This window comes from Gadus morhua, chromosome 8 (genome assembly GCF_902167405.1).
Source record: "Gadus morhua chromosome 8, gadMor3.0, whole genome shotgun sequence".
Taxonomy (NCBI): domain Eukaryota; kingdom Metazoa; phylum Chordata; class Actinopteri; order Gadiformes; family Gadidae; genus Gadus; species Gadus morhua.
This window is the reverse complement of record NC_044055.1, coordinates 16,245,935-16,262,787: the sequence shown is the minus strand read 5'-3', so window position 1 is coordinate 16,262,787 and position 16,853 is coordinate 16,245,935. Positions and strand designations below refer to the sequence as shown.

At 40.7% G+C, this 16,853-nt stretch overlaps 2 protein-coding genes across 2 annotated transcripts; one reads left to right on the top strand and one right to left on the bottom strand.

The window, feature by feature from the left end:
• Window positions 1–6,652: 6,652 nt before the first annotated feature.
• Window positions 6,653–10,061, top strand: LOC115548660 (uncharacterized). The gene is made up of 6 exons (XM_030363428.1): window positions 6,653–6,736; window positions 6,829–7,156; window positions 7,351–7,367; window positions 7,952–8,008; window positions 8,873–9,163; window positions 9,617–10,061. Exons 1-6 carry the CDS (start codon window positions 6,694–6,696, stop codon window positions 9,775–9,777), a joined length of 897 nt encoding a protein of 298 aa, XP_030219288.1. The 5' UTR covers window positions 6,653–6,693; the 3' UTR covers window positions 9,778–10,061.
• Window positions 10,062–10,418: 357 nt separating this feature from the next.
• On the bottom strand, window positions 10,419–15,747 carry LOC115548659 (uncharacterized). The gene is made up of 6 exons (XM_030363427.1): window positions 15,694–15,747; window positions 14,642–14,678; window positions 13,856–14,101; window positions 11,883–12,188; window positions 11,613–11,765; window positions 10,419–11,188 (listed from the first exon to the last, which is right to left on the bottom strand). The coding sequence occupies exons 1-6, from the start codon at window positions 15,745–15,747 to the stop codon at window positions 11,019–11,021; spliced, it is 966 nt and encodes a 321-aa protein (XP_030219287.1). The 3' UTR covers window positions 10,419–11,018.
• Window positions 15,748–16,853: the final 1,106 nt, after the last annotated feature.

Sequence of the window (16,853 nt, the reverse complement as noted above, 5' to 3'; positions counted from 1 at the left end):
CGCACACACACACACACACACACACACATTATAAGATTAGTTTCATTCCATAAGGTTGGTGCATTTGCTGATGATAACACAACTCCACTTTAACAGACAGGTCAGGATAGAACACCAGTTAGCTAAAATAAAAGCACAAAAATATGATAAAAAAATGCTTACTTTACTGTAAATTAAAATGAATAATATTAATTCTAACTGAGTTTGGTTAAAAAGTGGTGTCTTTTATTGTAATTTCACCTATCATTGGAAATGTCAGATGGCACACTTTATGAAAGTCTAACCACTGTGAGGCTATTGACTTCGGAACATATTAGCCTACTGTATTATATATCTATAGTCTGGTAATAATAACACATGATTTTATTTGTATAGACCTTACACAGCATTTGATTGTCTGTGAGAATCGCATACTGCTTAAAAGTGCATGAAAACAATCAATTAGATAGACTAGGATAACCTAGATGACCAATTTAGAAGCGTCTCTGAAAAAAAGTGTTTTGGAAGATGCAGAGGAGTGCCCTTGGCTGGTGTATCAAAAGACACTTCAGAGCCATGGGCACGTCAAACAATCATGGAATCTCATATGCTGCACACCTTTATATTAAATAAAGATGAAAATAAAAATACAAATACCATGATAGCTGGAGGTTGGGTCTGTTTTTATTTGGTTATTTATTTTCCCGATAAATTAAATGAAACATTCTTGCTGGGTTGAGTCTTGCTGAAACAAGGCGCCTGTTCATAAAAATACTAATAATACTTAGGGCCCTATTTTAATGGTCTGAAACACAAGTAAGAAGCGCCAAGCGCTTCTTACTTGCGTTTCGTGCTTCTAACTTTAGCTTTATGGGCGGTCATATGGCGATGTTGCTATTTTACCGGCACATAAATTACTCTTGCGCCCGACGCAAATCTAAAAAGGGTTTGTCTGAAGTAGCCTAATTACCCGTAGGTGTGGTTTGGGCGTAACTTGCAATAAACCAATGAGAGGGCCATCTCCCATCCTCTTTAGGAGCCATGAGCACATTTGAATTTGACTGAGTTGATATTTTGACAGCGAGTTTGCAGTCTCCGATGAGACAGATGCTTGACCACATGAATTTCAAACTTGAAATGGCTCAGTTTTTGCCCAAATAATATGGCCTAATTCCCACATGGAATGACGATTTCTTTCACAACTTCAGAATCCTCAAATAAATCTTTGGCAAAGAAAACTTAACACACATATGATATGGGGTAACTGTGGTTCTACATTGACAAACATCGTTTCTTACCAGTATTGAATGCATTATCGTCTTGCGTTCCTAATATGCATGTGTCCCCCCGTTAATATACATTGCCATGTACTGTATTATGCGTTATGTGTTTAGTTTGCGTGTGTTTAAACAGATGGACGCACACGAGTACGCCCGTTTTCATTAATTATTTTACACATGCACACACGCGCGCCCGCATTCATTCATTCTTTTTAACACTCACTCGCGGTAAAACAATGTTTTCCCACGATCAAATACTCATCATCCTGAAAGTTATGGGCTTGTAAACTATGTCTGTGTCAAGAAAATATGTGTTTGCTGTACGGTGTTTGCAGATGCATTTTATTAAAAGTACAATTATTACTGCTGTATCGGCTGTTCTTTCCCAAATAATTTACCAAGAATGTGTGGCTAGGTAGATGAGAGAAGCAAAAGTGCATGCGCGAGGTGCACAAGCAACATTATGCATGCGCCCTTAAAATAGCATCTGAACAACGCGCCACTGACTTTAAACCAGGTATTTCCTAGTTTGTGGCGCAATTGTTTTCTGAAACTGCAAAATAGTACCAGGGAACGTTTGCGCCAGAACACGCCTCCTCCTTTCGCCGAACCGCCCCTTGGGGCGCAAGATCATTCCCTAATTTACAGGAGCGTGCGGCGGTGGAGGGAAAAGAATGCTCTGCGCCAGTTGCAAACTAGCAACGACACATGCGTCAGTGTAGACAGTCAATTGCGCCGGATGCAAGATAGGGCCCTTAGGGTTAATACAAAGAATAATTATAACAAAATAATAGAATTATCAAAATTAACCATAACTATAATAAGGTCATATTATCAACTATAATTATCATTATTATTATTAATGTTATTATATTGTTTGAGGCAGCAGAGGAGACGGCAATGCCGCTGTTTTGATTGACAGCTCCTCATCAGTGCTGGTGAACAGGATGTGGTGCTCTGAGATGTTTGTGGTCTGTAGCCGGTGGAGGCGGAGCTGATGGAGGAAACAGATGCAGGTCTGCACTAATACAGAGAACCTAAGCTCATCTGATTTCCCAGAATCATCTCAGACCAACGCCTACACAACAGCAACATCTCAAACACACAGCCACAACTTCTCTGCCTCTCTTGCTCTCTCACACACACACACACACACACACACACACACACACACACACACACACACACACACACACACACACACACACACACACACACACACACACACACACACACACAACAACACACACACACACACACACACACACACACACACACACACACACACACACACACATTACACACAAACACACTCCAGCAACATCTCCACTGCTGCTGGGGAGGGTTATCAGAATCTGAATAGACTTTATTACAAGTCCGTTGAACGTGAGCAAGGAATGTGGTGTTGGTGCATCACAATAGTAATAAACATGAACATAAATATCAAATAGAAAGAAAGACAGAAAGTAAAACTCATGTACTATAGGTCAAGAAACATCAATATAAGATAGAAACATTTACCATGAGATCCTTATAAAAGTGCTGTGCGGTGCAATTCGTTAGAAATATATTCCAGAGAACTGTGTGTTAATGTTACACATTAAGGCCGGTGTTGAGACTTAACCCTATGCTGGTGTGTATAGTGTCTATGAGGTCGGGGGTACGAGTCCTTGTCGGGGGTCCCGTGCCATGTTGAGAAGGCCAGCAGCAGAAGGAAGAAACTGTTCTTGTGGCGTGAGGTTTCGGTGCTGATCGGCCGCAGCCAGAGGGGTGCGACCGGGTCAGGGGCTCAGCCAAAATCTCTCCTGCTCCCCTCAGCCACTCCCCTCCTCTACGGAGCGAGCCCTTGGCAGTGGCACCAGCGCAGCAGAGGGCGATGGAGTAGGTGAGGACGGACCCAATGAATGAGATGCAGAAGGGCGCCATCCTTGATGTTCAGCTCCCACTTGGAGTCCTGGGAAATGATGGGAACCAGGCAGCGTAGGGACTCCACAGTGTTGACTCAGGAGTCACACAGGGTGATGTGGGGCTGCGTTCTTCCTGGGGTCAACAACCATCCCCACTGTCTTTACAGCATTGTGCTCCAAGCTGTTCAGTCCGCACCAGGTCACCAGATGATCAATCTCCACCAGAGATGAGCCCAATGAGGGAGGTGTCCTCGCTGTACTTCAGGAGCTTGACAGACTGGTGCCTGGAGGTGCAGCTGCTGGTCTACAGGGTGAAGATCAGAGGGGAACAATGCAGCCTTGAGGAGAGCCGGTGCTGATGGTCCGGGATTGAGAGACTTGTTTTCCCAGCTTCACGTGCAGCCTCTTATCAGGTTGGGAGTCTGAGATCCTCCTGCTGGAAGACACCCTCTCAGCCCCCCCCCGTGGAGCTCCTCTATCATCTAGGGGATTGATGAGAACAGCGAGGTTTATGATGCAGGTCGTTCTGAAGGACTTTATTGTACACTGGAAAAAGCCTTCTGTTGAACCAATTAAAAAAAACAAGGGTAATGGTTCACATCTATATTACATAACTTGAGCCAATGACAAATATATAGCTTGCCTCAAACAATATTTCCTATGTTCATAAAAACAAAATAATACAACTTGGCACCAAGTATAATTCTATTCTTTGAATGAAGTTAATACATTTAAAACGTATGTTAAATCCTAAACAAAAAAATATTGATTCACTCCAACAATTGTTTCTCATTTAAGAAATATCTCTCAGAAATAATTTGTTTTATCCAATCAAAAAGATTACAATTTAATCAAACAATTGTTTCTCATTTAAACATGAACATTTTTAAACATAACATTTTTGTATACATCATCATCATTTTTTCCCGCTCAGCTCTCGCCGCTTCATGGCCTTGGGACGCTTCTGTCTGGATTCGACATCACATCGCGACATCAGTCAGGGTTAGGTGCTTTGTCAAAGACACCCCGATACTCTGCTTGGTGAAGCCGGGGATCGAACCAACAACCTTCAGGTTACCAGCTACTGCCGCCACACAATATACAATATATATTAACAATCTAAATGGCAGAGTTAGACCTACTCCAGACCTCCCTCCAGACACAGACAGACTGTCCTAGCTCACAGAACCAGTGAGTCATCGTCACTCTGGTCAAGGCTAGTGCTTTCACCTCAAAAAGTCGCCAAAAGTCACCAATAGCAGCTGAAAAATAAGTTAGATTTGTCGCTTGTCGCTGTTTTGAAAAAAAGTCGCCAAAGGGGTCTGAAAAGTAGCTAAATATAGCGACAAAATCGCTAAGTTGGCAACACTGCGGTTTGGTCCAGTAGTCGTAAGCGTCTTTGTATTTAATGCGCATGCGCAGGCTTGTACGTAACCTTGAAATTGTACATTTGTCTGAACAAATATTTCTAAATTGAGCTCCTAATCAAATATAACAGTGTTTTAGGAAGAAAACAAAAAAAAAATATTTGGATTGAATGACAAAATTATTAATCAGTTGAATACACAACCTTAAAATTTTACATTTGTCAAAATGGATATTTCTTAATTGAGCTCCTAATTAAAAATATCTATATTTCACAGTATTTTGAAAAAAAAAAAAGTTATTTAAAAAAAAAAAAGAAAATGTTTATTTGAATTGAATTACAAAATAATAATCAGATGAAGTACGGCTTAAAACCCTTTTTCCAGTGTAGTTCTAATTCTGGATGGGTTTATTGTAGTTCTGTATATTTTTATTGTAGTTCTGGAGGAGCAGCATATTGTTATTCTGAATTACTTTATTTTAGTTCTGAGGAGCAACTCATTGACTTTTTTTGTGGTTGTGAAGGAATAATTTGTAGTTTGGGTTTGCTGTGGTTAACTGTAGTCTATTTATGTTAGTTATGGTAATTAAAAGAGAATCGAAACACGATAAAGTAAGTAGAAGGCTGCTCATCATACTTATGCAACCGACCTGTCACAGTTTGAACGGTGCTCTTTGTGTCGTTTTTTATTTCTGCAGATGTCCTAGTTAGTCTTTTCTTTCCCCTGATTATCGTTTATTTGATCATTGTTTCCTGAAGTGCATTTAAGCCATCAGTTTGTTGTTTGACCTGTCTAGGAAGTGGCTTGATAAAGATAATTTTTAACTTCTGTCATAGGCATTTTGTTTGGTATCATGTGTATGATTTATTATGAATCATATTAAATACGTGGATTTAACAAATAAAACTCTTTAAATTATTTATTTTTTCAATTTACGTAAGATAAGACTTCATTGATTGCTAACTGGGGACATTTGAGTGTGTATATAACAAATAGTCTATTTTGTTTTAAACTTTTAATATAGTGACCCAATTGTCCTCTTGGAGGTAACACAAATTTGTAAGTGTTCGTGTCTAAAGTTATCTTTTTGTTTCTCATAATTAGAGTCAATATTTTAAACATTTCCAATAAAACATAGTGATTCATCTATATATATTCCAATTATTTTGGGGAATTGGAAAAAAATGAAATATTTTGCTGAAATGTATGTAGAATACCTATTTAATGATTTCAATCCAAAGTATGGGCATAAATAACATGTATTCTGGCTTTTGTCTAATTTGATTTCTGGAATACGTGCCCATTTTTTTTGCGAATATATGGAGACGGCCATGCTGCTCTTTTGATTGACAGCCCCTCATCAGTGCTGGGGGACAGGTGGTGCTCTGAGATGCTTGTGGTCTGTAGGTGGTTGAGGTGGAGCTGGAGGTGGAGATGGAGCTGGTGGAGGAAACAGATACAGAGAACCTTAGCCACACACACACACACACACACACACACACACACAGACACACACACACACACACACACACACACACACACACACACACACACACACACACATACACACACACACACAGACACAGACACAGACACACACACACACACACGCAAAACATACACACACACACACACACACACAAACACACACACACACACACACACACACACACACACACACACACACACACACACACACACACACACACACAGACACACACACACACACGCAAAACATACACACACACACACACACACACAGACACACACACACACACACACACACACACACACACACACACACACACACACACACACACACACACACACACACACACACACACACACACACACAAGCACCATCTCCATTGCTAGAGGAATGAATCAACACCAGATATGTGGTTATATTTAACTTCAGCTACAGGTTAAACACATTCATTTGAAATATTCCTTTTTGACATTTACTCACATGTCTATCCTAACTCAGCACAGAATCATTTGACACACAGAAACCAAAAGCTATTGGTTCCACTGAGCTGTCACTCAAAAGCAGCCCGCCCAGTTGACTCCAGGGGGCTGCGTTGAGGACCTATTTGAGGCCAGCCTGATTCACACTGGTCTCAGTGGCAGCCCCTCTCCTCAGCTTCTCCTACAGACCAGATGCTTCTACTCACTAGGGCTGCCTGGAGCTCACTGTGTTTAGGTGACAGTTTCCCACCAATCACAACTCACCACACATCGGGATATGTCCACCCCAGAACACGGATGCTCATCCATGTGCTCTTGTCCCTACAGCGGTGGTTGCCATGGCAGCAGAGCTGACTCAGGACCAGGTGTCGTGGACCAGGAGAGAAGGGGAAGCCGTCTCCTTCAGGTGTACAGACACTGACCAGTGTACTGGTTCCTATATCTTCTGGTACCAGAAGAAAGAGAGCGAAACATTCACCCTGATTCTTGACATTGGCAAGAGTAATGGTGCGCTTGATAAAAGTTACAACCATCCTCAGAAGGATGATTTCTCATCAGTCCTCAAAGAGAACAGCTGGGAGTTGTCACTTCAGCTGGTGAAAGCGTCCCATTCCGCCACCTACTACTGTTCCTGTTGGACTAGTGGTGTCACACAGTGAGACGTTCTCCTTCCTGCCCGTACAAAAACTCTGGTGATCACAAGACGCATCAGAAGATGTCTCATTGGCTGTTCAATCTACAGCCATGCGCTAATTTAAACTGGATATGACCAGTAAGATGTGGATCAATCCCTGTTATGTTACACATTAAGGCACGTGTTGAGACTTTACCCTATGCTGGTGTGTATAGTGTCTATGATGTCGGGGGTACGAGTCCTCGCCGTGCCATGTTGAGAAGGCCAGCAGCAGAAGGAAGAATCCCTGTACTCCCATACTGTCTGTAGTATAGGCTTCATTCCAAGCCTTGATCTCTCCTTGCTACTGTGCTGAGTTAATATCATCACTGAACTGGTTGCTGGTTTGGGGGAGGTGGATCAAACTACAAAGTAACAGACAGACATCTGGAGGCCCTAATGGAAGTGGACGACTTTAGGCTCAAACCTCAAGAAACAACAATCTAGTAAAATACTGAACTCTGTGGTAATAAAGCTCTCTCTGGAAGATTTTACATTTTCATTCTTCATGAGAGGGAACGAGTCTTCAGTTGTTATTAAAGCCTACGATGAAGAGAGAAGAAGACCTTGGAGTCATTTCTGCTGAACACAAACAGTGACATCTACTCTCCTGATTTACTCTGCTGGCATTTACAAAGCCCTCCTCTCAGGATAAGAACATTCATCCCACGCCTCCCTTGTAGTGGTGCTGATCATCTGTAGGTGATCGATGTGATCAACAAGTTATTGATCAGCGTTGACGGCATCTCAGGCGGTGAGCAGAGGTTTATGATACAGGATATTTCACTGTGGATATCCCAACTTTTGGTCGTGGCACCACCCTGGTTGTTACAGGTAAGATCACTGCTTCATGGTTTCTATGACTTTGTGTTTCATTTTATGTTGGGGAGAATATGAGTGTATTAATGTTTCCAGTTTTTTGGTTGTTTTTTGACCTCTTTGAGTTGTGCTGGAGAAGTCAGTGTTGTCTGAAGATTCATGTTCTGTCTGTACAGCTTAAAATATCACTAATGCTATTAATAAACTATGCATCAGTATAATATTATTATGAATTATCATTATGGGGACAAAAATCAGCACATGACAATTTTCAAACCAATATTAAAATTTTAATATTATGCTAATAAAAGCCAACATTGACGTCAACAGTTTGCCAATATAAATTAAAGCCTCCTTTTAAGTAGGATCTGTTTCTATTCTATTCTATTATGTACATTTGTAATCTTCAAAACAATTATTATTTCACAAAGTAGAAATAATAATGTAAAAATATTAATGATATTGTATCTATATAATGTTTATTATGGAAAATGCTCATGGTATGTATATTGGGCTTGATACATAAATCAGATATATTATATGTATAACATAGTTTTATATGTAAATATTTATTATTCAATTTTTTTTAGATCGCTAATGTAGTTTCTTTGACTACTTAAAATGATTTTAATTACCATGTTTAAAATCGTAGTAATATTAATTATAGTAATTATGAAAATAAAATCATATTGCAATTACAAAATATAATAATTTTACAAAAATTTTGAAGTGATTGCCTCCCTTCATATTGTTTTCAGAGTTATTTAATTCTTAATATATGTTGTAATATGTAATATAATATTTCTGCTAATATATCGACAGTTTTGACACCATGTGACTTGTGTTCTGTCTCTCGATTGGTTCTTCTGTTAAACTCAGACAGGTCAGTGGTGCGGCCCAAAGTGAGCGTCTACCCAGCGACGGGAGCTGATTTAAAGGGCCGGCGCTCCCTGCTGTGTGTAGCCAGAGACATGGTCCCTGAGGAGGTCCGGGTGTCCTGGAGGAGGAGAGGGGGGGGCAGAGGGGGGGGGAAGGACGGGGAGCAGCTGGAGCTCAGAGGACCGACATACGCTGCCAGCATCCTGGTTATTGATCGGGGAGAAACCCTCACAGATCAATACATCTGTAGAGTTGAGCATGAAAGCGGTCTGCAGGAGGAGTTCCCAGCAGGTAATGAAGAACTACAACCCTATAACAATCAGCTTGTTGTCTATCACTAACCCCACTATATCACCTGGGATATGTAGTCTTAAACTAACCCCACTACCTGGATCCTGGAATTTCAATTACCTTCATATGAACCACTGTAGACCACTGTGGTCTATTTGGTGCATATAAATCAGTCTTGGCCACAATGGTGCAAATTAACCAGCAAAGACCCCAGGGTGCATATGTAGGAGTATAAAGCAGTTTAAAGCAATGTGATGCATATAAAGCAGTATAAAACAGTATAGACCCTTATGGGGAAAATTAACCTGTATAAACTAGTATAGACCACTATGGTCCGTATGGACCAGTATAAACCACTGAGTTGCATATGGCCCAGTATAAACCAGCATAGGCCTCTATGGTGCACATGGACCAGTATAAACCAGTATGGGCTGTGTGTTGGTGGGGTCCCAGAGTCCCTCCAGGTGCTGTCCAGAGCCAGGCTGGCGTCTGTGCTCTACACAGTGATGGTGGTGAAGAGTGTGCTCTGCTGCTGTGGCCTGGCTCTCCTGCTCCTCCACACCAACAAGACCAGCAGGACGCCCAGAACCAGCACCACCACAGCCCTGGACTGACGCTCCTGTCCCCCAGAACCAGCAGACCCACCTTGTACAACCATATGAGGTCATCATGTCAACATGTCAACATTTTTTTAATTTTGTTCCGATTCTCTTTTCCCTCCACTGGTCGGACCAGAGAGCTGCATTTCTTTTGCTGATTTGTTCTTACTGCCGATTATGTAAAAACTATTTATAAAAATCTAAATTGTTACATTTGCTGGTTGTCTATTAATGAAGGTGTGGAATTTGTGGTGCATTATTATGTTAAATGAATAAAAAAAGTTTTCCTACTCTTTGAATCAGTCCGCGATGCGCTCAGGTGGTGTGATTTTAAAATCCCAAAACACGCATGAAACATTTACATATTCATATATCATAAATCATGATCTAACAAATCAGAAAAATTGCACTTGGTACATAAAGACCATTACTCTTGTACTGTTTCACCACTCCTCAGTTTATTGAAAAGTTTGAAGGTAGAGTTCAATTACCTAAATAATTACTTTTAATTAACATTGTCGTGCTTGACCAAACATGTGAAACCTGCTAGGTTAACATACCAATCCTGTATGTATGAAAATTATTTTAAAAAAATCAGAAAAAGCTCATGTAGAGTCATACAAATAGAAGGGTTGACAAACATGCAGACGAATCAGGATAGCCAATTGTTTTATTTAAATGTCAATATAAGTCGTACTATCAAATACAGCGATGATGAATTTATCTTTGAATGATATCAATCATAATATGTAAAATATATGTATAATAATAAAATATGTTATCATTGCTCATTTTATTCTGAATGCTAAAATATTTCTTAACTTTTTATCAAACTATTTGAACTCCCTAGCCACTTACGTTATCTATGTTTTTGCTCTAGGTTTCTGTTGTCTACTGTGAGTATTGAGTTCAGTACTTCGTCAGGACGGACACATTATATAAACAATGAAAAATATTACAAACATGAAAGCAATGAAAGTAAACTTAAAAAACATGAAGAGTAGAACTGATTAAAATGATGACATGATGATCTCTTATGGTTTTGCGAGGTGGGTCTGCTGGTTCTGGGGGACAGGAGCGTCAGTCCAGGGCTGTGGTGGTGCTGGTTCTGGGGGACAGCAGCGTCAGTCCAGGGCTGTGGTGGTGCTGGTTCTGGGGGACAGCAGCGTCAGTCCAGGGCTGTGGTGGTGCTGGTTCTGGGGGACAGCAGCGTCAGTCCAGGGCTGTGGTGGTGCTGGTTCTGGGGGACAGCAGCGTCAGTCCAGGGCTGTGGTGGTGCTGGTTCTGGGCGTCCTGCTGGTCTTGTTGGTGTGGAGGAGCAGGAGAGCCAGGCCACAGCAGCAGAGCACACTCTTCACCACCATCACTGTGTAGAGCACAGACGCCAGCCTGGCTCTGGACAGCACCTGGAGGGACTCTGGGACCCCACCAACACACAGCCCATACTGGTTCATACTGGTCCATGTGCACTATAGAGGCCTATGTGGTTTATACTGGTCCATATGCACCATAGAGGCCTATGTGGTTTATACTGGTCCATATGCACCACAGAGGCCAATGTGGTTTATACTGGTCCATTTGCACCATAGAGGCCTATGTGGTTTATACTGGTCCATATGCACCATAGAGGTCTACACGTGCCATACTGGTTTATACTGGTTTACTTTATATACTGGCTTGTACACTCCATACTGTTATAAACTGGTTGTAATGGTTTATAATAGTTTGTACTGGTTTACACTCCATGGTGTATACATACATTAATGTATTCTTGATGAAATACCACACTGCTAATCCAGAGGCCACTTGAGGTTCCTACAGCAGTTCAGAGTGAGAGCAGCTGATCTTACGGTGTGTTTCATCTGAAGGACCTTCTCTGGGTCTCCCTGGACGCCGGGGGTCCGTAGTAACTGACGTCGCTAAGGTAACATCTGTCTTTCCGGGGCCTTCTGAAGTCAAGGTCATTTCTATCATTCCGGGGCCTTCTGACGTCAAGGTCATTTCTGTTGGAGGTGAATCAGCTTTAGTGGGTTATTGATAGACTTCATGTCCCAGGTGATAGACAGTGGGGTTAGTGATAGACAACAAGCTGATGTGTAGGGGTTGTAGTTCTTCATTACCTGCTGGGACCTCCACTTCCTGCAGACCGCTCTCATGCTCAACCGTACAGTTGTATTGATCTGTGAGGGTTTCTCCCTGATCAATAACCAGGATGCTGGCAGCGTATGTCGGGGCTCTGAGCTCCAGCTGCTCCCCGTCCTTCCCCCCCCCTCTGCCCCCCCCTCTCCTCCTCCAGGACACCCGGACCTCCTCAGGGACCATGTCTCTGGCCACACACAGCAGGGAGCGCCGGCCCTTTAAATCAGCTCCCGTCGCTGGGTAGACGCTCACTTTGGGCCGCACCACTGACAGCTCCACTGACCTGTCTGAGTTTAACAGAAGAACCAATCGAGAGACAGAAGACAAGTCACATGGTGTCAAAACCGTGGAAATATTAGCAGAATTATTATATTACATATTACAACATATGTTAAGAATTAAATAACTCTGAAAACTATATGAAGGGAGGCAATCACTTCATAATTTTTGTAAAATTATTATATTTTGTAATTGTAATATTATTTTATTTTATTTTAAGTACTATGATTAATATTACTAAGATTTTAAACATGATAATTAAAATCATTTTAAGTAGTCAAAGAAGCTACAATAGCAATCTAAATTTTTTTTAATAATAAATATTTGAATATATAACTATGTTATACATACAATATATCTGATTTATGTATCAAGCCCAATATACAAACCATGTGCATTTTCCATAATAAACATACATAGATACCGTATCATTAATATTTTTACATTATTATTTCTACTTTGTGAAATAATAATTGTTTTGAAGATTAGAAATGTAAATAATAGAATAGAATACAAACAGATCCTACTTAAAAGGAGGCTTTAATTTATGTTGGCAAACTGTTGACGTTAATGTTGGCTTTTATTAGCATAATATTACAATTTTAATATTGGTTTGAAAATTGTCATGTGCTGATATTTGTCCCCATAATGATAATTCATAATGATATTATACTGAGGCATAGTTTATTAATAGCATTAGTGATATTTTAAGCTGTACAGACAGAACATGAATCTTCAGACAACGCTGACTTCTCTAGCACAACTCAAAGAGGTCAAAAAACAACCAAAAAACTGGAAACATTAATGCACTCATATTCTCCCCAACATAAAATGAAACACAAAGTCATAGAAACCATGAAGCAGTGATCTTACCTGTAACAACCAGGGTGGTGCCGCGACCAAAGATATCCACAGTGAAATATCCTGTATCATAAACCTCTGCTCACCGCCTGTGATGCCGTCAACGCTGATCAATAACTTGTTGATCACATCGATCACCTACAGATGATCAGTACCACTACAAGGGAGGCGTGGGGATGAACGTTCTTATCCTGAGAGGAGGGCTTTGTAAATGCCAGCAGAGTAAATCAGCAGAATTTATATCATTCCTCAGTAGAAATGTCTCCAAGGTCTTCTTCTCTTTTCATTGTAGGCTTTAATAACCACTGGAGACTCGTTCCTTCTCAAGGAAGACGACGATGTAAGAACTTCAAGAGAGTGCTTCACTACCACAGAGCTCAGTTTTTAACTAGATTCTTGTTTCTTGAGGTGTGAGCATGAAGTCTTTATTTCCGTCCGAGCATCCAGATGTCTGTCTGTTACCCTTTAGTTTGATCCACCTCACCGTAACCAACAACAAGTTCAGTGATGATATTAACTCTGCACAGTATAGGAGAGGCTTGGATTGAAGCTTAGAATACAGACAGTAAGGTCCAGGCTGTGATCTAACTGTGAAACAGAGATTGATTCAGATCTTCTCACTCATGTCCAGTTTCCATTAGCGCCTGAATTTAGATTGAACAGCCAATGAGACATGACCTGCTGGGTCATGTGATCACCAGAGTTTTTGTACGGGCAGGAAGGAGAACGTCTCACTGTGTGACACCACTAATCCAACAGGAACAGTAGTAGGTGGCAGAATGGGACGCATTCACCGCCTGAAGCGACAACTCACAGCTGTTCTCTTTGAGGACTGATGAGAAATCATCCTTCTGAGGATGGTTGTATCCTTTGTAAATGTTACCATTACTCTTTTGAATTCGAAGAATCACGGTGAATGTTTTCGTCTCTTTCTTCTGGTACCAGAGGATATAGTTAGCACACTGGTCAGTGTTTGTACATCTGAAGGTGACATTTTCCCCTTCTCTCCTGGTCCACGACACCTGGTCCTGAGTCAGCTCTGCTGCCATGGCAACCACCGCTGTAGGGACAAGAGCACATGGATGAGCATCCGTGTTCTGGGGTGGACAAAACCCGATGTGTGGTGAGTTGTGATTGGTGGGAAACTGTCACCTAAACACAGGGAGCTCCAGGCAGCCCTAGAGAGTAGAAGCATCTGGTCTGTAGGAGAAGCTGAGGAGAGGGGCTGCCACTGAGACCAGGGTGAACCAGGGTGGCCTCAAATAGGTCCTCAACGCCTGCCCACCGTCCCCTGGGGTGGAGTGGGAGGGCTGCTTTTGAGTGACAGCTCAGTGGAACCAATGGCGTGGTGTCTGTGTGTCACATGATTCTGAGCCAGAGGACCAATGGCAGCACAGAGTCAGGATTGACATGTGAGTAAATGTAGAAGAGGTATATTTCAGATGAATGTGTTTGAACCTGTAGCTGAAGTTAAATATAACCACATATCTGCCGTTGATTGATTCCTCCAGCAGCAGTGAAGTTGGTGCCTGCGTGCGTGTGTGTGATTGTGTCTTTGTAGGGGATCAGATGAGCTCAGGTTCTCTGTATTAGCGGAGACCTGAATCTGTTTCCTCCATCAGCTCCACCTCCACCGGCTGAAGACCACAAACATCTCAGAGCACCACATCCTGTTCCACAGCACTGATGAGGAGCTGTCAATCAAAGCAGTCGCATTGTCGTCTCCTTGACGACCGAGGTATGGTGGAAGTGGAAAGACTCTAATCTGTGGTGAGAGAAGAGCATGCTTGATCACATACTGCAAACTAAAACCATACTGATTATTGTAGAGTTAACATAGTTACTTAATAATCTAATCAGAAGCATCCTAAACACATATATCAGCAATCTCTGGTGAGAGAAGAGCATGCTTGACTGTGTACTGCAAATTAAAACCACACCGATTATTGTAGAGTTTAAATAAAGTTAGTTAATAATCTATTCAGAAGTATCCTAAACACATATTAGCAACAGGAAAGGGGCTATAAATCCAAAAATCAAATTCCAAAATATATACATTATGCCCAAAATATTTACAATATTTAGAGAAATAAATAGAAATCGAAAGGATAGAAGAATAGAAAGGATAGAAATCATTAAATTTGTTTCATAGGAATCAGCTAAATATTGGTTTTTAGTTTTCATATTAAAATTCACCTGAAATTTGAAATTGAATATACATGTATGAATAATTTTTTATTGGAAATGTTATTGAATAAATCTATAAATATGAAGACAAATTCATACATAACAATCAGATGCACACCATGAAATGTATTCTGAATTGGAATCTGTATCCACTAACACTTTACTTTTCAAATAAGTGTATTCAATTACATACAATTCCAAATTAAACGTAAATAATAGACTAACAACAACAGCAAAGCGATGCTTAAGATTTCCATCCATCTACTTATGTACCAAGATAATGAAAAAAAATTAACTGCGCATTTATTGAGTTTTTTGTACGATTTATTTGTATGCTTTATGATATAGTGAGATAGACAGGAAGGTAAGGGAGAGAGAGCGGGGGACATGCAGCATAGGACCACTGCAGGAATCAAACCCGCGTCACTGCGGTAAGGGCTGAGTCTTATATGCTACGCGCTCTACCCGGTGAGCCACCGGGGCGCCCCACTGCACTGCTTTACACATCTTTTTGTCCATTTTCTTGTGTTTAGTAGCCTACATAAATAAATATGGTACGTGATATTTGTTGGCAGTGTAACTTAAAGATCAGGTTTTAAACTCAAAAGGAGACTCAAACTCAGGTTGAGAAGGATAAACCAAAATCATGTTAATCTCTGCAGAAACTGCAGATTTATCAAAAATAATGATTGAAATCAAACAAAAGTATAATAATTCACTAGGACACTTATTAGACTGGTTTAGCTACAGGACAGGACCTTGAGACAAATGCATAAGAAACAGAGGGCTTAAATACACATGAGGACACTATTAACAAATCAACACAGGTGGAAGAAAACGATGACTGGGAAGGAAAAGAATAGCTGAGGACATCCGGAGAAAGAAACCAAAACTACACAAAGACAAACAACCGTTGAAACTGCGACAGGTTGGTAGTATAAATATCATGGGCAGCCATTTCCTGCATCCCCTGGTATTAATAATAAAGAAACACTAACTTTATCATGTTTTGATGCTCTCTTAATGACCTTAAATTACCTAAATTAGAATAAACTACACCCGAACTACAAAGAATTCCTTCACAACCACAATAAAGTCAATAAGGTGCTCCTTCAGAACTCAAATTAAATAATCCAAAATTACAATAAACGACTTCACAATAAACTCATTCAGAATCATAAAATGGTGCTCCGTCAGAACTATACAAATATTTAGAACCACAGTAAACCTACCTTAATCTTTCAGAACTACTAAGACAATCAATCATTTGATAGGGTGCAAAGCTTTTTCATTATGTCTGTCTGCAGATTTCAGCTTTTCAAGCATTGAGGGGGTTTAATAAGGAATGAAATGTGTGTTGCTCGCCAATGAAGACGTCCAATTTTGGGGGTAATCCAATTTTATCGCACCTTGAATTTTAACACCCTGAGCGTACACTAGACTTATAAATGTCTAGAAACTAGCCGGTTAAATTCTAGTTCAAAGTTAACCTTACACTCGAGCAAAGTTAAAATCAATTTCCATTGTGGCTTGAAGCATAGTTGATGTTCATCTAAAGGTTTTATTCAGAATCGTTGTCATGTTCATTTATTCTTATAGTTAAACTATCCTACAGTTCTACGTAT

What these genes read in the sequence shown, in the direction of transcription:
- LOC115548660 (XM_030363428.1), top strand. Translation starts at nt 6,694, where the DNA reads ATGCTTCTACTCACTAGGGCTGCCTGGAGCTCACTGTGTTTAG. An exon ending in CACCACCCTGGTTGTTACAG is followed by an intron (nt 8,009 to 8,872) that starts GTAAGATCACTG and finishes TGTTAAACTCAG; the next exon opens with ACAGGTCAGTGGTGCGGCCC. An exon ending in GCAGGAGGAGTTCCCAGCAG is followed by an intron (nt 9,164 to 9,616) that starts GTAATGAAGAAC and finishes GTGGGGTCCCAG; the next exon opens with AGTCCCTCCAGGTGCTGTCC.
- LOC115548659 (XM_030363427.1), bottom strand. Translation starts at nt 15,747, where the DNA reads ATGGACAAAAAGATGTGTAAAGCAGTGCAGTGGGGCGCCCCGGTGGCT. An exon ending in AGTCCTCAAAGAGAACAGCT is followed by an intron (nt 12,189 to 13,855) that starts GTGAGTTGTCGC and finishes TGTTAAACTCAG; the next exon opens with ACAGGTCAGTGGAGCTGTCA. An exon ending in GGAAGTGGAGGTCCCAGCAG is followed by an intron (nt 11,766 to 11,882) that starts GTAATGAAGAAC and finishes CACCTCCAACAG; the next exon opens with AAATGACCTTGACGTCAGAA.